This window comes from Mobula hypostoma, chromosome 10 (genome assembly GCF_963921235.1).
Source record: "Mobula hypostoma chromosome 10, sMobHyp1.1, whole genome shotgun sequence".
NCBI classification, from domain to species: domain Eukaryota; kingdom Metazoa; phylum Chordata; class Chondrichthyes; order Myliobatiformes; family Myliobatidae; genus Mobula; species Mobula hypostoma.
Genome location: NC_086106.1, coordinates 27,461,152 through 27,480,904, shown reverse-complemented (window position 1 = coordinate 27,480,904; position 19,753 = coordinate 27,461,152). Strand labels below are relative to the sequence as shown.

The 19,753-nt window shown below is 50.4% G+C and overlaps 1 protein-coding gene across 2 annotated transcripts in view; it reads left to right on the top strand.

The window, feature by feature from the left end:
- The window catches only part of hnrnpc (heterogeneous nuclear ribonucleoprotein C), a 31,032-nt gene extending 11,710 nt beyond the window's left edge, over window positions 1-19,322 (top strand). The window contains exons 3-10 of one of the 2 annotated variants that reach the window (XM_063060184.1): window positions 8,070-8,340; window positions 10,081-10,156; window positions 10,721-10,771; window positions 11,533-11,583; window positions 13,523-13,674; window positions 14,130-14,243; window positions 15,989-16,107; window positions 19,049-19,322. In XM_063060184.1, coding sequence (XP_062916254.1) covers window positions 8,070-8,340; window positions 10,081-10,156; window positions 10,721-10,771; window positions 11,533-11,583; window positions 13,523-13,674; window positions 14,130-14,243; window positions 15,989-16,107; window positions 19,049-19,132 — 918 coding nt within the window. In that variant the 3' untranslated portion in view covers window positions 19,133-19,322. Of the gene's footprint in view, window positions 1-8,069; window positions 8,341-10,080; window positions 10,157-10,720; window positions 10,772-11,532; window positions 11,584-13,522; window positions 13,675-14,105; window positions 14,244-15,988; window positions 16,108-19,048 lie in introns of both variants that reach the window. The other variant, XM_063060183.1, reaches the window with a different exon arrangement.
- Window positions 19,323-19,753: the final 431 nt, after the last annotated feature.

The window sequence follows — 19,753 nt, the reverse complement described above, 5'->3', positions numbered from 1 at the left end:
CGAGCCCAGTCCTTCATTATCCTTTTCTGATGATGTGCGCATGCGTCACCTGTATTTGACTCCACACTCTGGAGATGTCTGTGAAGGCCTGTGTTAAAGGCAAAGCTGGGGTGGGGGAGTGCATTGTTCAACTCACTGCCCAGCTGTTCTCTGGTACCACTCGATCAGATTCCACACTGTGGGTTTCTTGTTCTCTACATTTTTAACACAGTTGGGAGGTCAGTCAGCTCCTTTGTGTCTGTGCCAACTTGCTACCAGAGCAGCCTTCCAGTTCCACCCCACAGTGGAACTTTCACCTTCTCAGGGCCTCGCAAGGTTTCTTTCATCATACATTAATCCACTTTCCTCCTGCTGCCCGCTGTCACACCTGCACACCATGGGAAACTAGATCCCAGCATGCAGCTCTCTAGGGCGCCTATTATTCCTTATCTCAGCCAACTGAAGCTGCACCCAACTGTGATTCTGAGTGCATTTCAGGACCCCTTTCCTTAGGTGCTGTGGCTGTAGTTCTGTTTCAGGCCTCAGATTAAATGGGCAGCAGTGATCGAGCACAGCTTCACAACTCCAGAGACCTTGGGTGCAATCCTGACCTCTTGTTAGTGCGTGGAGCTTGCACGTTCTCCCTGTGATCCCGTGGGTTTCCCTCAGGAGCGCCAGACACAGGTCAGTGTGTTAATTGGCCTCTGTAAATTGTTTTACCTCCTTCTCCCTTTGTGTGCGGACAGTCTGGGGGAGTTGATAGGAATGGGAGTGGGGCGAGTGAGTTCTTGCTGATGGGCCTGTTTCCTTGTCACTGTACTCAATCAGGCACTCGGCCTGTGACCCAATTCTCCCAAGGAGTGCTGAGGGCACACTTCACTGTCAGGGGTGTTGCTTCCCCCAAAAGGAGCTCTCACTTCCTGCTACTGCAAAGACAACTAAGGTTTCCCTTGTGGTACAACATGGAAGAAGACCCTTCAGCCCATTGGGTCCATGCTGACCATTAACCACACATTATTCCCATGTTGTACACTCTTATCAACTCCTCCCAGATCCTATCCCTCGCCCACATGCTGGAGGCAATTCACAACAGTCTGATGTCTCACAGATATTGTGACCCAGTTGGTCCGTGGGGTGGGAATCCTACAAAGTGTCTGGAAGGATGTGCAAACCCCACACTGGCCGCAGCAGTGGTCAGAATTCAACTTGGATTGCTAGAGCTGTGAGGCAGTGGCTCTAACCACTTGACGGCTGACCATTTCTGAACTCCACCACCTTAAAAAGAAATTCAAATGTTGTTTGAAACAGGTTCCTAGCAAGATTCATGCTGGAACTGAGTGTGAAGTAGTTTCCGAGAGAGAGAGAGGTGAACACTAAGAGGGAGCCTGAAGAGCCCTTAAAATTATCCAGGATCAAAGAATCATGCAGCATTGAAGTAGGCCCTTCAGGGCAGAATCACGATTCTATTCCTTGTCCATACGGAACACAATTCACACACTAATTGTTAACATACTGACCCTTCATGTGTTTATGTGGGAAGAAACTGCAGCACCCAGGGAAACCCATTTTTTTCCTAAGGTTAACATCCAGTATTATGGTAAAAATGCAGGTGTAGTACCTCTATGGCCCTGAGGGTGCAAGATTGCTGGAGGTGTACTATAGAAAGAAATGTTAGCTGTGGATAGATGAGGCAGGGTTGGAGACATCTTGCATGTTGAAAGGGTGCTGGTGATAGCCCATTACATTGAATATCCAATGTCCAAGCTGCAGATCATACGGCTGGTATTCCTGGCAAAGACTTATTCCCTCTGTGTAAGATCTTGCTGTGTGTATGCATTGGCTACTAATTCTTTAACCGTGACTGGACATCAGGTGTAACCCAGTGACTGGAAGCTTTCCCAGACTGAAAGGTTTAATAGAAACCTCTTCCTTTGGACAGAGGGAGGCCATTCAGCTAGTTGAATTAATGCTGACTCACAGTAGTTGCATTCTTTCTCCCACCCTCCCCCCACTTTTGTTACCTCATATCCTGTTCTCTCATGCTCAAGAACTCCTCTTCTCTCCCCCCACCCCTGACACACATGCAGACACATTCTCCTTGCACCTGTGTACACTGGATGATTTGCAAAGCCAATTAAGAACAGAACATTAAAGTTGGTTTTGGTTTAGTGTAAATGATGGTCATTGCACATGCCTGGGAAAAGGACCTGTTTCCATTGCTGTATCTCTCAACGGCTGTAACCTACCCGCCTTTGCGCTGTGAGAGGAAATCTGAGCACCCAGGAGATCCATCACAGAGAGAGCATTCAGATTCCACGTGTTTGGATCAAACCAAGGTCATACCGGAACTCTGGGAAAAGCAACTGTACTGGCTCTGGTCAGTACAGTAAGCCACCTGCTTACAGAGTGTGTTGCCCAGGCTTGGAATCTCTTTCCAGTTCCAGCACTTTTGGAGTTCTGCCTGTAATTTGGGTTGCCACTCCACAGGGATTGCCTGGAATGCAGGGCTGTAGTTACAAGAAAAAGATTGACAAGCTGTGGTTATTCTCGCCAGAATGCAAGAGGCTGAGGGATGGCCTAATAGAGGTTCATAAAATCATGAGAATCGTAGATGAGATGAATAGATTTTTCATCCTGAGGGCCACAAACACGAGAAAATCTGCTGGAAATCGAAAGCAACACACAATGCTGGAGGAACTCAGCAGGCCGGGCAGCATCCTTGGAAATCTCTTCGTGAATACCTCGGCCCAAAATGTCAACTGACTACTCTCTTCCATAGTTGCTGCCTGGCCTGCTGGGTTCCTCCAGCATTTTGTGTGTGTTTCCTTTCTCCCTGCGGTACAGGAATCTAGAGCCAGAGGGCACAGGTATGCATGAGGATGGAAAATTCAAAGGAGACCTGAGTGGTAAGTTCTTTCACAGAGGCTGGTTATCTGGAATGAACTGCCAGAGGACATGGGTACAGTTACAATGTTTGAAAGGTGTTTGGGTGGGAAAATCTTAGAAAGATAAGCAGGCATATGGGATTGGTGTAGATTGATACTGCATTTGGTAAGGACAAGTCAGGCAGAAGGGACTGTTTCTGTGCCGTTGGAGTTTGTGATTCGCAGTGATGGAGGTGCACAGGTGGGGTTGGGTGGGGGCACTATCCAACTGCAGACTGACATTGATCCTCAGCTGGGTTAGACTGCAGAGCTCAAATTTGAGCAGAAAGACTATGCCATTCTAACAGTGCACAGTCTGCATATTGCTCTTCTCGCAAGCATTCCCAGGGTAAGCAAGGAGATACATAGCCTGTGGAGGGAATTGAAGGGTGCGTGGCTGATGTAAGAAAAGGCCTTTGAGGAATCGGTGTTAAAGGGGACCCTGTTCTACTGGCTCCTGGGTAAGTGCTCTGAAAGGGTGGATAGGAGGTTATCTCCCCTTTACCCTCCAGGCAAAGGGTACATTTCCCTCCATAGATGCTGTCTGGCCCACTGAGTTCCTCTAGCAGTTCATTTCTATTCTTCCCATATTCCAGTCTCTGTGGCTCCATGTGTTTGGAGTGGTGTTTTGCTAAGTATTGAACCACAGAATTGCTGCCTACCAGTGGCAAAGACCTGGGTCCAGTCCTGGCCTCGGTCACTCTTTCTGTGCGTGGAGTTCGCACGTTCACCCTGAAATTGTGCTTGGTTTCCTCCCACATCCCAAATGTATGCAGGTCAGGGGGTTAATTGTGCTGTAAATTGTGTTCTGGCGGGTGGGGGGAGGGGGAGAGGTTGGTGGGAATGTTGGGAGGATAAAAAAATAAAATTATTTCTGTGCCGTTGGAGTTTTGATTGTGTAAATTTGATTGTGTAAATGGGTGGTTGAGGGCTAGCATGGCCTTGGTGGGCTGAAGGGGCAATTTCTGTGCATCTCTGACTATTCCTCTGCCTCTGTACTGACACAGGGAATAAGGGCTAGCATTGATTCAGGAAGAGAAAATTATGTTTGCCTGAAGTGCTGGAGCATTCTGGGTTGTGATGAGAAGCTGGGTGGGGACTGGAAATGGTGTACAGGCCTTCCCCAGAGAAACATTCCACTCGTGAGATCTCTTCGTAACCCAAACTGTTTGCAAGTCAGGAATCCGGCTGCGAAGAATACCTAGCTGGCAGAAGATGCTACAACCCTCAAATCTATCCCACTGTACTCTCAAGCACTTGTTCACATGTACAAGCTCCAGAACAATTTGTAACCTAGGGGAGGACCTGCATCCAGTTGTGCATTTGTAACGTGGGGATGGACCTGTATCCAGTTGTGCATTTGTAACGTGGGGGAGGACCTGCATCCAGTTGTGCATTTGTAACGTGGGGATGGACCTGTGTCCAGTTGTGCATTTGTAACGTGGGGGAGGACCTGTGTCCAGTTGTGCATTTGTAACGTGGGGGAGGACCTGTATCCAGTTGTGCATTTGTAACGTGGGGGAGGACCTGTGTCCAGTTGTGCATTTGTAATGTGGGGGAGGACCTGTATCCAGTTGTGCATTTGTAACGTGGGGGAGGACCTGTATCCAGTTGTGCATTTGTAACGTGGGGGAGGACCTGTATCCAGTTGTGCATTTGTAACGTGGGGGAGGACCTGTGTCCAGTTGTGCATTTGTAACGTGGGGGAGGACCTGTATCCAGTTGTGCATTTGTAACGTGGGGGAGGACCTGTATCCAGTTGTGCATTTGTAATGTGGGGGAGGACCTGTATCCAGTTGTGCATTTGTAATGTGGGGGAGGACCTGTGTCCAGTTGTGCATTTGTAAGCTGGGCGAGGACCTGTATCCAGTTGTGCATTTGTAACGTGGGGGAGGACCTGTATCCAGTTGTGCATTTGTAACGTGGGGGAGGACCTGTATCCAGTTGTGCATTTGTAATGTGGGGGAGGACCTGTGTCCAGTTGTGCATTTGTAACGTGGGGGAGGACCTGTGTCCAGTTGTGCATTTGTAACGTGGGGGAGGGCCTGTATCCAGTTGTGCATTTGTAACGTGGGGGAGGGCCTGTATCCAGTTGTGCATTTGTAACGTGGGGGAGGGCCTGTATCCAGTTGTGCATTTGTGACCTGGGGAGGACCTGTATCCAGTTGTGCATTTGTAACATGGGGGAGGACCTGTATCCAGGTTTTTGATATGGTCTTTTGAGTTTGATCAATTAGGTTGGAGCACAAGGAATTGAGGTTGTGTAGGTTGAGAATTAGTTACCGGACAGGAAGCAAAGAGCAGTGTATGTTTACTCGGAGTTAACAGGTTGTACTGTTAGTGACAGTGCCCGAGTCCCAGCTGTGATGAGTCTTGGAGAAATCCAAACTCCCAAGTGTCCTGATGCTACTGACTGGGTGGGATTGTGAGTAGGGAGAAGATTGTAAAAGAGGGTGCGGACGTGGACATGTCAGGTGGGATATGGGGGGGAAGAAAATGAGGCTTGTTCAGAAGGGGTGTGTTTTTTCAACGACAGATTGGGTAACATTTGTGTTCAAATGTGTATTTTCCTCATCTGAAGGTGTAGCAAGTGATTAGGAATGTAAATAGTGTGAGGGTTTGAGTACAGCATTGGAAACATCTCACTACCGAGACATGTGGCCCTGTTCAGCCCTCAGCTGGAGCAGTGTGTGTGCAGTTCCTTTGTCCAAACGCAGACCTGCTTGGGGGGAGTGAATGTCTCAGGCTGCTGGGTTTGCAGTGGGGGAGAGAATGAGCAGACTTGGAATGGGAATGGATATAATTGATCTTGCAAAAAAGTTCTTACCAAGGCTCAACAAAGTGGATGCAGGGAAGCTACTTGCCTCAACTGCGGTCTGGGTATGACGATGGTCATGGGCTTGGGGGGGCGGTTGAGAATTAAGTTTTTCCTGAGGTGCTGAACCAAAAGAGTTAATTCCAAAAATTGTACTTTTCTGTATGTTGGAGAAAGTGAGGGTAGTGGGGTAGAATGGGAAACTGAGGCACATGATCATAAATGGTGGTGAAGGGGAGGGGTTAACAAATTAGCTGACCATTTCTAATCCTTGCAAGGATTGGCAGCCAGGGGCTGAGGGATGTCACCAAGTGAACAGGGTGGGGTTGCCCCTTCCCATCCCTCCCAGCCAATCCTGTGTGGCAAGGAAAGATGATGCCTGAATTACCCTGTATACTCCTCTCCTAATTTGTAAGACCCCATTTCACTGCCCCTCCACCCCCCCCCTTCCATTTCTCCTGACGATCACAAGGCAAAGTCCCACAGGTCTGAAGCACGGAGAAAGTTGCAAATATTGAGCCAGGAGCAAAATGGAGACGATCTTTTAGGCTGTCAACTCTTCGCCTATGCCTGGCTCTCCAGTGTGGGACAGTCACAAACCTGAAACATCGCCTCTACCTTCCTCCCTCCACAGACGCTGCCCGATTACTTGGATTTCCCATCCCAAAGACTGTTCCTTCAATGATTCCTGAAGAGCGTAGAGAATTGGGAAACTGAAGCAAAAACAATACGCTGCTGGGGGAGCTCGGTGGGGCAGATGGGGTAATGGACAGTCTAGAGAAAGTCCTGACTAGAAGCATCCATTTCCCTGAGTGGATGCTGCCCAAACAGCTGAGTTTCCCCCAGCAATTTGTTCTTTGCTCCAGGTTCCAGTGCCTGCCACCTTGTGCCTCTTCACAAGTTGCAGTGTGGACTCAGAGCGCTGTAAGGGGAGCAGGAAGGATGGTGTTCATCAGTTGGGAGGATGGAGAGGAGGTTTAAATAGCAAGGACCCCATTTGAGCAGGATGACCTGTAAATTCTGTGCTGTTATGGCATCAAACCACTTTGAGAGCTGTTCCACATTTCAGTAAGGTCTTGAATGGATGGATAGCTCTGAAAAATAACAAAGGGCCTCATTGACATTGGAGGTTTAATACTTGCACTAGCTGGGGCATCCAGGGAAGAGTCTTGGGAAAAGAAGTTTGGCCATTTAGGATGGAAATGGGGGAGATACCCTTTGCCCAGAGGGGATGTGAATCTCTGGAATTCTGTCCCCAATGGTGGGGTGGTTGCTACACTTGGTCACTGAGGTAATTTGAAGTTTGCGAGTGACATGCGTCTGCTGTAGCAGTCGGAATGAAAAATGGGGCTGAAGTAGAAGCTGAGCCTTCATCCTTTTGAAATGTGGAGCAGGCTTAAAGGGCTTGCCTTTGTATTTCATTGACACCCTGGTTTAAGAAAAGTCGTCTGTATCTTGCACAGTTGCCTGGACTTCCTGATCTCTTGTGTAAAAGGTTCCTGGAAGCCTGCCTCATAGCTGTTTTATAGTGATGGTCGCTGTTTGGACAGTGTTCGTTGCTAAAGCTGAGGTGTCATTCCTCTACTCCTACACTCGTTCACTCGTTCCACCTCCAGCAGGATGTTCCCTCAGCTTAGGGGAGCCCTGTGCGGTCCTGGGGTTGCTCTGGAGTGCAGGGCTTACGCCCATGGGCAGTGTTACTGAGAGAAAAACAGGCATGGCTTCTCCCTCCTGCTTCAACACAGCCTAGTGTGGAGTGTCGCCTGATGACCCTAGACCAAATAATTCCTACCACATTCTCCTCTGTGCCAGACCCCTAGGGGGCTGGTGGTACCCTTTGCCTCCTCAGCATCCAAAATGGGCTCAGTAGTCCTGCAGTGGAGTGAGGTGTTCCGAAGCCGATCTTGCATGTGAAAAGGAGTCCAGGCTACATCTTGGATCAGTGAGATCTGTAGACTTGGATGCCTTCGTCACATGAGGCCAGATAGCAGTGTGACTCTGCTGCGACACCCCACACTGTCACTGCTGTGAGACCGCCAGTGCAGCATATTGTGTTAATGTTGGCACTTGGCAGTGTCAGGTGAATCACTGTGGGGGTGGAGGAGGGAGGAAGAGACGTGTACCTGTGGTTCGACAGATGCAGTCTGACAGCTGTAAACATTGAGCCAGGAGGTAGGTGTGGTTGAGAGGCTGAAGGCAAGGGGGCCTTGCCAGTAATCAAAACAGTTAAGGTGAAGGAAGGTCAAGGGGCCAGAGACAGAGGAGCTAATGTGCTGCACTTGGTTTTTTTTTCTCTCTCTCTCCCTCCCTCCCTTACTCAAAATGGAAATGCCAACTGCCTACCCAACCAGAGCTACGAGAGCCTCATGGCTACCAAACTGATGGCCAGCAATGTGACCAACAAGAACGACCCACGCTCTCTGAACTCCCGGGTCTTCATCGGCAATCTGAACACCGCTGTGGTGAAGAAGACGGACGTGGAGGCCCTCTTTGCCAAGTATGGCAAGATTGTGGGCTGTTCAGTACACAAGGGCTACGCCTTTGTCCAGTATGCCAACGAGAGGACGGCTCGAACGGCTGTGGCAGCTGAAGATGGCAGGATTATCGCAGGGCAGCCACTGGGTGAGTTGGGTACCTGGGGGGTGGGGGGGGGTTGAGCTTCATGGAGTTGGAACACCTGAGCCCTGACCTTTTTATGTCAGGACCCTGCAAGGTGCTGAGTATAGGATTCACAACATGCAAAGGTCCGGGTTTACTGCTGGGGAGGGTAGAAGATATGATTTGGGTGGGGGAGTGTGAGCATATCCCTGAAACCAGATCTCTCCTTTGATCACACATTCTCTACGTTGCACTCTTGCTCAGTCTGTCCTGCTCTCCTGTTGTCGTCTCCTTGCTCTCTCCCATTCTGTCTCTTTCATCTTCCCCCGTACTCTTTTCATCTCACCCTTACCCTCCCTCTACTCCCTTACACTCTCACCTTCTCCCTTCATCCCCTTCAGTGGGGACAGTTCATAGTGGCTGATTAACCCATGCATGTATCTGGGATGATGGAGAGAACCGGACCCTTGGGGTGGGAGGTGTGTAGGCATGGCCATCAAGGGTCCTTAAAGAGGAGTTCAGAATGTTTGAATAATCAGGGAAATTGGGACCCAGGGTAATCGGGACAGGTGATAGTGTCAGGAGCAGGTTTGAGGGGTGATTCATGTGTTTGTACCCCAGCTGGGTCTATACCTTTCTCAAATCCCCTCCGAAATAATGCAGCAAATTCACTAGCACCATTCCTAGAGGCAGTCAGACGTGTGTAATACCTGCTGAGGTCATAGCTCATCTGGTCATGGGAAGTAGACAGTTGACATTTTGGGCTGAGGCCCTCATCAGTATTGGAAAGGAAGGGGGCAGAAGCCAGAACAGGGAAATCACTGACATTATGGAATGTGTTGTTTTGTGGGAGCAGTACAGTGCAAGACATTGTAACTTAGCAATTTTAAAATAAGATATAAATAGTGGAAGAAAGGGTTCATGGACCGTTCTGAAATCTGATGGCAGAGGAGCACGAATTTGCAGGTGATAGCTGGGTCCACGTAAGAGGGGAAAGGCAAGAGGATATGGGTGGTGATGGTTGGGGAGACAAAAGGCTGAAGAAGAGAAAGGCTTTCATTTTGTATTCACTTTACACTCAGAACTAACATTGACTTCAGTGCCCAGCACCTCCACAATGGAAGTAGGGCTCTGCTCTGTGGGATGTTATTTTGGGGTGTTAGTGGGTTTGTTGATCAGATAAGCTGACCACTGTGTGTGTAGCATGTTCCATCCTTCTGAGGAAAGGTTGGGTAGACACCAGCTTCGTTCCCTGGAACAAAAGAAATCGTGGGGTGACCTCAACCCTCAAGCTAAACAAGATGCATAATCTAGTCTTTTTCTAGGGAAGGGGGTGCTAAAAGTGAGAGGTTATAGGTTCAAGATCAGAGGTGAGAGGCTTAGAAAGGACATCAAGAGCAGCAGCTTCATGCTAGGAATGAGCTGTCAGAAATTGTTAACGCAGACACCTCTGAAAGCTGCCGAGATAATTACACAGAGGGGAGAGGTCTGGAGGGACGTGGGCACATGGGATTTCATGGTCAGTGCATTTCAAGTTGGACCAGGACAACTCAGGAACTTGGGTTGTATTGTTTTCTTTGTGACTGTTTTTCTGAAATCATAACGATGTGTGCTATGTACCATGTGCTGTTGGTCATGTTTTTGCACCTTAGCCCTGGAGCAACATGGTTTCGTGTGGCTATAGTTAAGTATGATTGAATGATAGTTAAACTTGAAACCAGGCCATGACTCTAGCTGATTCTCTGTGCCTGCTTTGTGTTACAGACATCAACCTGGCTGGGGAGCCCAAACCCAACAGACCCAAGAGTGGCCAGAAGAGATCTGCTTCCGACATGTATGGGTGAGTTTGCTTGGATGGCATCTTCTGCCCCACCCTCTCTTGCCTTCACCCAGATCCCAACAACGGTTGGTGAGGGGAGGCCGGGAAGCTCCCTGCTCCTGAGCAGAGGAACCCCTTCTATAAGTGTGTGTCTTGGGGGGGGGGGGAAGATTTGGTGGTCTCTTTGCCCTCCTTCAAAGCATCCCCGCTGCCTGTCACTGCGCCCCTCAGTCATTGTCCTTTTCTCCAAGAGCCCGTCAGTGTGGTGATATCCAGGGAGTAGCCACTCCGATATACAGTGCAGAGGCAGGGCCTTCAGCCCTCTGTATCACTACTGGTCCCCATCCACATGTATCCCTGTTGACCAGCACTTGGTCCATAGCCTTTGGGTGTTTGTCAGGATACTTCTGTGTAGTGAGGGCCTCCACTCATCCTTCAGAGAGTGGGCTCCGTATTGGAACCGTCAGCCCCCCCCCCCCCATGAACCTTCCTCCTCCTCCACCACCTGGCCGGTCCCCAATCCTGCCCCTTGTCTCAGACACCTCTCTGTCCTCACTGGAAATGCCCCTCTCTCTATCTTCACAGGTCCACCTCTGACCTGGACTATGACTACTACAGGACCGACTTCTATGACAGGTAAGGAAACCTCCCCACCCAAAACGCCACACTGTGGGATCCACTGCCCTTACACCACACAGCCCCAGCCCTGACAACCCAGTCCCACAGTTTGCCCCAGTTTGCCTCCGACAGTTCACACAGGCATGGGGAGTGGGGCAGCAGTCATGGTGCGAGGGCTTGGATGTTGGAGTGTATGAGGCTGGTGAGCAGTGGTCCCAATGTGAGGATGTGGGGAGCAGGGTGGTGACCACCCTTCCCACTACCCCCCAGCTTTAAGGGTCAGATTATAAGACCCAGGAGCAGAATTGGGGCATTCAGTCCATTGGGTCTGCTCCACCATTCAATTATGGCTGATTGATTTTTCCATTCAATCCCAAGGAAAGACAGGACAAGAAACGGTGGTCTGGGGTCCAAAGGTCAGGGGACAGAGAGCACTGTGAGGGACAACAGTGACCCCAGGCAAGGTTGTGGTGAGGGACTGTGGTGATCCCAGGTGAAGGGTGAGAAGACATTGAGAGAGCAGTGACTCGGGACAGGATGGTTAATGGGACAGTGCTGGGGAAAGCAGGATCAGGACATGGGAGAAGTAGCCCAGAGCCAGGAGTTCCCGCAAAAAGGATGGGAGAGCAATAGATGGAGAGGTGGTCCCAAGATGAGGGCTTGGAGGGATACTGGGGTCAGTGTGATGAGGGTGGAGTATATTCTGAGCTTGATGACTGTGTGGGCTGTGGAAGTAATCGTGTATTTTCTCTCCCCTTCCCCATACCTGCCAACCTCAGTGCACCCCCAACCAGGCAGTCGGAAGCATACGAGATCCCATCGCTAACCCGGTAAGAATTGCCTAAAACCACCCTGCCTGTCTCTCCTCTGAAATATTTGCCTGTACTGTCAAGAGGGGTTGGGTCCTGGTTCTTATAGCCACCATTCCTCACCGCCAATAAAGCCATTGGATTCAGGGGGTGGCCATGGGAAGCAATGACGATGGGGAAAATGCAAGCAACACTACCACCTCTCCACTGATATGAACTGTATGTTTAGAGGTTGAGTTCCTCTGACTGGACTGGGAGTTACAGCCCTTCTGTCCCGACCTTGAATATATCCAGTAATTCGTTTTAATCTCCTCTTCTTTAGAGTATTGTGTGCAGTTCTGCTCACTGACATTCAGGAAAAATATTAGAACTTGAAAGAATGCAGAGAAAATACATGGATGTTGCTGGGACTTGACCTGAGTTCCAGAGAAAGTTATAGGTTAGGGGTTTATTCTGTGAAGTGAGGGAAAATGAGGGGCGATCTTAGGTTTAAAAAGTTATGACAGGTATTTAGGGTGATTGTTTTTGTGCTGTAGTGCACTGTGATTCCTCTATCCCCATCTGTCTTGACTTCCACCCTCCCCTCCTTCAGTCCTGGTAACTTAACCTCCCTAGCTCTCAGGAGGAGAGATTCCCCATTCCTGCCACAGAAGAAATTCCTCCATCTCCATCTTAACCAGATGGCTCCTCATCCTATGTTATTGCCCCATGGTTCTAGGATTTCCCCCACCCCTTACCAGGGGAAGCACCCTCTCAATATCTGCCCCATCAAAACATCCTCGCAGAATGTGACACCTTTGAATAAGATCACCTCTCATTCCCATAAACTCCCGTTGAGTACGGGCTCAACTTCCCGGCCCTTCTTGGAAAGTGACGATTCCTCCTTCATGGTCCCTTCAAGAGTGTTGACCTCCCTCTTGTTCTTTAAAGCTCCAGTCTTTTCTTCCAGTAAAACCCCTGAATTGCCTCCTATGTAAGTATATACCTCACAGCAGCAGGGTCCCAGGTTTGGACCTCTGTGGAGTTTGAAGATTACTTGGATGATAGGATTGTCTGTGGGTGGCACATCATGGGCTAAGTAGATACGGAATACAATTTGCTATTCCAGGTTTGGCCTGTTCAGTGCCATATAGAACGCAGCAGTCCAAGTTGGCTGTTCTTCCTCCTCCACCAGCACACCTTGCAGAGACCGACTTCCACCTGACCTGCGAAGTTGCTAGATTTTCCTCTTCCCCAGTCCTTCCTCAGCAAAGAGGGCAGGGTAAAGTGGCCCTGGACTGAGGGAGCCTGCTCTCTGGAGAGGTAGATCAGACTTGAGGGTGGAGTGAAGGAGACTGGCAAAAGCCGATTACCGCACCTAGACAGTCTCCCACAGCCTATCACAAATAAAAGTCTGGTACTAGGGTGAGGAGGGCTGGCAGGTTTATTATCACCTTGTTGTTTTGTAGCAGTAGTACAGTGCAAGATACGGAACATAACTATAGATTACAATAGAAAAAGAATGGCAAGGTAATGTTCATGAGTTCAGAATTCTGATAACGGAAGAGAAGAAGCTGTTCCTGAAACGTTGTGTTGGACTTCTGAAGACTCCTGTAATTCCTCCCCACTGGTAGTAATGAGACGAGGGCATGTCCTGGATAATGAGGGTCTTTAATGACTGATGCTGTCTTGAGGCACCGCCTTGGAAGATGTCCTTGATGGTGGGGAAGATTGTGTTCTTGATTGCTAGCTGTGTCTACTACCCACTCCAGTCTCTTTTGATCCAGTGATGCAACCAGTCAGAATGCTCTCCGCGGTCCATCTGTGGAGATTTGCTAAAAGTCTTTGGGGACGTACGTATCAGATCTCAATCTCAACGAAGTAGAGCGGTTGGCTTGCCTCTTTTGTGAGTGCATCATTGTGTTGGGAGAGGATGGGAGATGTGACTGGCTCTGACTGTCTTTCCCCTCATCCGCTGCAGGATGTACCCCTATCCCAGCAGGGTGCCTCCCCCCTTGCCCAGGCCTGTGACCATTGCCAAGCGCCCACGGGTCACAGTCCCCGTTCCAAGGAGAGGCAAGGGGAGCTTCAACAGCAAATCCGGTCAGAAATCTGCATCGTCGGGGAAACCAGGTACTGGCGTCAGAGGTTCTGTCATCGTGTGCGTCCTCGACCCCCGACCAGTGCCGCTCCAGGGTCAGACATAAGGTGGGGCTCCCTCTGCATCATCTCATCACATATTCCCAGGGACATAGTCAGACACAGGGTGAGGTTCACTCTACACTGTCTCGTCTCACACTCCCAGGTACAGGGTCACACACAGGGTGAAGTTCCCTCCACACCGTCTCGTCTCACACTCCTAGGGACATGGTCAGACACGGTGAAGTTCCCTCCACACCGCCTCGTCTCACACTGCCAGGTACAAGGTCACACACAGGGTGAGGTTCCCTCCACACTATCCACGGTCCATGGGTGGGTGGAGTGTGTGGAGGGGTCGGGGTGGGTGGGGATGTTTGTGTCTACCCCACCCATGTACTCACGGTGTTGTGTCTTTCGCCCTTTTGCCCGCACCCCGCGCCGCCGACAAGTGAAAGCCAACGACCTGGCCACCATCAAAAAGGAACTGACGCTGATCAAAAGCAAGGTGGACTCATTGCTTGACAGCCTGGAGAAGATAGAGAAGGAGCAGTCAAGCCAGTCAGGTTAGCCTCCCCTCTCCACTCCCGCTTTTCGTGACGACAGCCACACACACAGGTCTAACAGGAGACTCTCATTCCATCCCACTGCCTCGGTGTGGGAGCTCTGCCTTCACACTTGCCTTTCCCAAGGGCAAGACTTGGGGGCAGAATGGTGTCCCACGGCCTCCTAGTGCTAGAGACCCGGGTTCCACCACTATCTGTCTGTGGAGTCTGCGCACACTCTGAGACCCCCGGGGTCTCCAGTTCCTTCCCATGACGCAGGGACATGTAGATTGGTGGGTTAATTATCTGAGGGTGTCAGTGGGAATGTGGAAGCTGGGGGGTGGGGGTGGGTGCAGTGAAACAGGATTGGTGTAAGGCTGGTTGCTGGCCAGTATGGATTGGATAGGCCGAAAGGACTTTCAGTGCAGGATCTGTCTGACAAGGTCAGAGTGTCAGTGAGGGAGCAAACTTTTCGGCCTACTTTATCCATGCCAGCCATTCACACCAGTCCTACCTTGATGTTATTTAATTCAGCCCCCACCACACATTCCCAACAATTCCTCCCAGATTTTTACGCACACAGTGCGGCTAATTGCAATCAGCTTATTGACCTGACCCGCACGAAACTCAACTCCCTACTCCAGGTTGGAATTTAGAGGAATATGGGGGAGGGTCTTGCATAGAAACATAAGATTTCTGATAGTCAGGAAAGTTGTTTGCACTGATAGGTGAGACTGGAACTAAGGGACACAAGCTAGGGGAAATAAGGGTGATGGGAAAAAGGCAGGCAAGGTGAAGCTGAGTCCACAGCCAGATCAGCCATCATCTTATTGAATGGCTGAGGAGGATCGACAGGCCAAGTGGCTGAATCTGGTCATATTTATGAAACGCTCAGGGTCACAGGAAGTGTGCAGACAGGGCCAAAATGAACCACGCACCCCGCCCTGGAGGCCGAGGTCAACTATCTATTTTATTTAGCAGTACAGCGTGGAGTAGGACCTTCAGGCCCTTTAATCCATGCTGCCCTGGCAACCCCCAACAAATCTGATTAAGGGTAACCTAATCGTGGGACAATTTACTATGATCATTTAGCCTACACTGTATGCCTTTGAACTGTGGGAGGAAAGCAGAGGACTGAGAAAACTCATGCATTCCACAAGGAGGACATACAGAGACTCTGGAAATGAACTCAGTGCTCTAGAATGCTCCGAGCTGTAATAGTACTGTGCTAACTGCGACACTACCACGACTATGTCCTTGAAGTCTGGCTCAACGCTCACACCACAGTTTCTCATTCCCTCTCCTACAGTCTCATGCGAATTGGGGTGGGCTTCCATTTGCAGAAAGGTAGGTCTCCCCCATCCCCATCCTTGAGGATCTGGACCATCATCGTCTGTGTCCTCTCCCTGTCAGGTGGGGTTGTAGCTGTGTCCCAGACTGCGACAGGGGAGGGATGTAAGTGCAAAAAGCTGGTTGGCAAACTCTCCCAATGAGGTTGGAAGGAAATGTTGCTCCTGACCCACAGATGACTGAGCAATGGAGGGAGTGGATGTCACCCTCTTTCTCTGGGGGAGCAGTGGAGGCAGGTGTGTTGAAGGGGAGACAACAGTTTCTTTTGTCTCCACACCCTCTGTGGCATTCAGCAAGGTATTGGGGCCTGCACCCCCCCCCATGGGTTTTGCTGGTCTGGAAGCCCTCCCACCCCCCACCCCCCACTGTCTAAATTTCACTCTACTATCTTATTCCTTCCTCGCCAAACCTGACAGAAACCAAGAGCGAGAAGATGGAGGAGGGGAGCGGAGCTAAGGGCGGCAGTGAGTCGAAGAAGACAGAGAGCGAAGGCACTGGCGAGGAGGGTGATCTGGAGGATGAAGAGGAGGAGCAGGTACTGGTGAAGGAGTGGCTGGGAGAAGGGTTTGAGTTGTGCGGGCTGGGGGTGGGGTCTGCTCTGCAATGTCCTCCAGCCCACTGAGCAAGCATATCCTACCAGCCTGCACCTGTTGAGGAAGGTGGCTAGATTAAATACGAGTTTAGTCCCACCCTGGTGTTCTGTCCCAGAAGTCAGTGCTTTTCCTGCTAGTCAGAGAGCACCACAGTATAGAAACAGGCCCTCTGTGCCTGTCCTCCTTTTTCAAAGAAAAGGGCTTCCCTTCCTCCACCATCAACTCTGCTCTCAAACGCATCTCCCCCATTTTATGTACATCTGCTCTCACTCCACCCTCCCGCCACCCCACTAGGACTAGGGTTCCCCTGGTCCTCACCTACCATCCCACCAGCCTCCGGGTCCAACATATTATTCTCCGTAACTTCCGCCACCTCCAACGGGATCCCACCACTAAGCACATCTTTCCCTCCCCCCCCCCCCCACACCGGCTTTCCATAGGGATCGCTCCCTACGCGACTCCCTTGTCCATTCGATCCCCCCCCCCCATTCCTCCCCACTGATCTCCCTCCTGGCACTTATCCTTGTAAGCGGAACAAGTGCTACACATGTCCTTACACATCCTCCCTTACCACCATTCAGGGCCCCAGACAGTCCTTCCAGGTGAGGCGACACTTCACCTGTGAGTCAGCTGGGGTGATATACTGCGTCCGGTGCTCCCGATGTGGCCTTCTGTATATTGGCGAGACCCGACGCAGACTGGGAGACCGCTTTGCTGAACACCTACGCTCTGTCCGCCAGAGAAAGCAGGATCTCCCAGTGACCACACATTTTAATTCCACATCCCATTCCCATTCTGACATGTCTATCCACGGCCTCCTCTACTGTAAAGATGAAGCCACACTCAGGTTGGAGGATCAACACCTTATATTCCGTCTGGGTAGCCTCCAACCTGATGGCATGAACATCGACTTCTCTAACTTCCGCTAATGCCCCACCTCCCCCTCGTACCCCATCCGTTATTTATGTACACACATTCTTTCTCTCGCTCTCCTTTTTCTCCCTCTGTCCCTCTGACTATACCCCTTGCCCATCCTCTGGGCTTCCCCCCCGCTTCCTTCTCCTGTCCCATGATCCTCTCGTATCCCCTTTTGCCAATCACCTGTCCAGCTCTTGGCTCCATCCCTCCCCCTCCTGTCTTCTCCTATCATTTTGGATCTCCCCCTCCCCCTCCCACTTTCAAATCTCTTACTAGCTCTTCCTTCAGTGCTGACGAAGGGTCTCGGCCTGAAATGTCGACTGTACCTCTTCCTAGAGATGCTGCCTGGCCTGCTGCGTTCACCAGCAACTTTGATGTGTGTCCCTCTGTGCTGACCTAGTTCTATCTACCTGCAGCTGATGTGGCCCTCCATACCTCTCATCCATGTACCTATCCAAACCTCTCTGAAATGTTACAATTAATCCACATCTACCACTTCCACTGGCAGCCTTTTCCACACCTGCGTCACCCTCTGAGTGAAACAGTTCCCCTTAGAGTCCTCTTGAATATTTCACCTTTCACTCAAAACCTATGACTTCGCCTTACCCAACCTGAGAGGAGAAAAGGCGTCCATGCGATCAGTCTGGATAATCTATATCCCAGTGCTCCAGGAAATAAAGGCTTAACCTATTCAAATTCTCCCTATAACTCAAGTTCCCAAGTCCTGGCAACATTCCTGTAAATTTTCTAGCTCTTAAGAGATCAGTGAAGGGGGTGTTGGTCAGAAGATGCAAAAATTGGCCCCTTATTGATGAGGGGTGGGGAGGATCTTGATGGTCTGGCCAATGAAATTGTACTGACTAATCAGGCCGGATTCATTAACACTGGAACGTAAAAGGCAGAATAGTGACCTTGTAGAAATTTATACAATACAGGGGCACAAATGAAGTGGATAAACTAGAGGAAGCAGGATTAGGGTGGGGTGGGGCTTAAAGGGGAGGTTTTTCCATTCAGGGTGGTGGGTGTGTGGAATGAACTGTTTGAAGTGGTGGGGTTGCATATTGTTTTGTTACCGAGATAGAGTGGGGCAGTTGCAGAGAGGACGTGCTGTGCTGGCAAATAAAGTGCAGATGCCTCGGCGAGTTAGGTTAGAAGATCAGGAGTTCATTTTTGAGTGTATAAGATCCATTCAAGAGTGATGACGGGAGGATAGAAGCAGTCCTTGGGCCCTGGTGATACACGCTTCCAAGCGTTTCTATTTTCTGCCTGCTGAGGGGAGGGAGAAGAGAGAATGTCTGCAATGGGTCAGATCTTGGCTGCTCTACTGAGGTAACAGGAAGTGTAGGGTCAAAGGATAGGGTGCTATGTTTAAAACTTAGTTTCATGGATAGAAGGCCAAGGGGGACAGAGGCCAGATGGATTTCATGGTCAGCATGCCCTAGGTGTGCCAAAGGGTCTTTTTTGTTTTTGTAAGGCTCTGCGGCAGGGTATGGAGAGAATTGGCAGGCAATGCCTTGGGGTGTGGCAGGAAGGGGATGGACCATCCACACAGAGGAGGGGAAGGCTGGGTAGGGGAGCAGGACCTGTGGATGGAATTGTTTAAAGGGCAGGTCAGCTCTTGGGCCCTGGGTATGAGAGCAGGGGGTACATCCTGGAGCTAGGTCAGCAGTTAGACTGTTGTTCAAATACAGGTGTGGTTGCCACATACGTGAGTGGAAATGGGTAGGAGAATGATGAGTATTAGCAGGTCCCAGGGCAGCTATGAGGGAATCCAGCAGGCAGCCAACTGTGCTGGTTTATGGAACTGGACTAGTGTATTGGATTAAGGTGGGGGGGGGGGGAAGGTGGGGATTATGGAGTTTAAAGCTGACCACCTACCAGGATGTGAAAAGTGTGGTCTGCCAGGTTTCCAGTTCCAGAGCCTCAGTAACTGACCTCCCTCTCTTCCTCCCCCTTCACTTCTAGCTGGAGGACGGCAAGGGCAGGAAGGAACGAGAGGAGGGTGAGGAGGATGGCGGGGATGATGCCAACGGCCAGGACGACCACTAGGCCACTTGCTGTGACCAACGCCTGCGTAAAATCGAGAAAAAAAGAAGACAACCCCCTTCCCTTTCTCTCCTTCCTTCCTTCCTTCCTCCCTCCCTCCCTTCCAACCTTCCAAAAACCCTCGTTCTCCTTGTTGGGTTCTTGTTTTCTTTTCTATAAAGCTTTCTGTTGCTGAGACGACAGCCGTTTCAAAGCTGATTTTTATTGTGACTTTAAACGTAGCATCTTAACGAGGAACAAAAACGGGGCAGGGCAGGCTCTCACGGCCCAACCCATAAATTGCTTCTCCCCACCCCTCCCTCTCCGTCTCTTCCGTCCGTGGGGGCTGGTTGGTTCTTGTCTGCTTGGGAGTATCCCATGCCCTTGCAGAGTCCCAACACTCTTCCCCCACCCCCTCGCTCTTGTTTTTATGTATTCTGTTTGCTCCCTTGTTCAACAGTGGTGCTGAGTTTCAAATGGCTGGGGTTGGGGCAAGGTGGGGAGAGAGGAGCCTGACAGTTAAAAATGTGGAGAACCTCGTATCAGTGATGGTAATGGGTTCAGGAGAGTAATCTTACCTTCTCCATTGTGCAGGGCACCCCAGTTGTGTTTCTGGTACTGGAAAGTAGGCTGGAGACCTGTGGG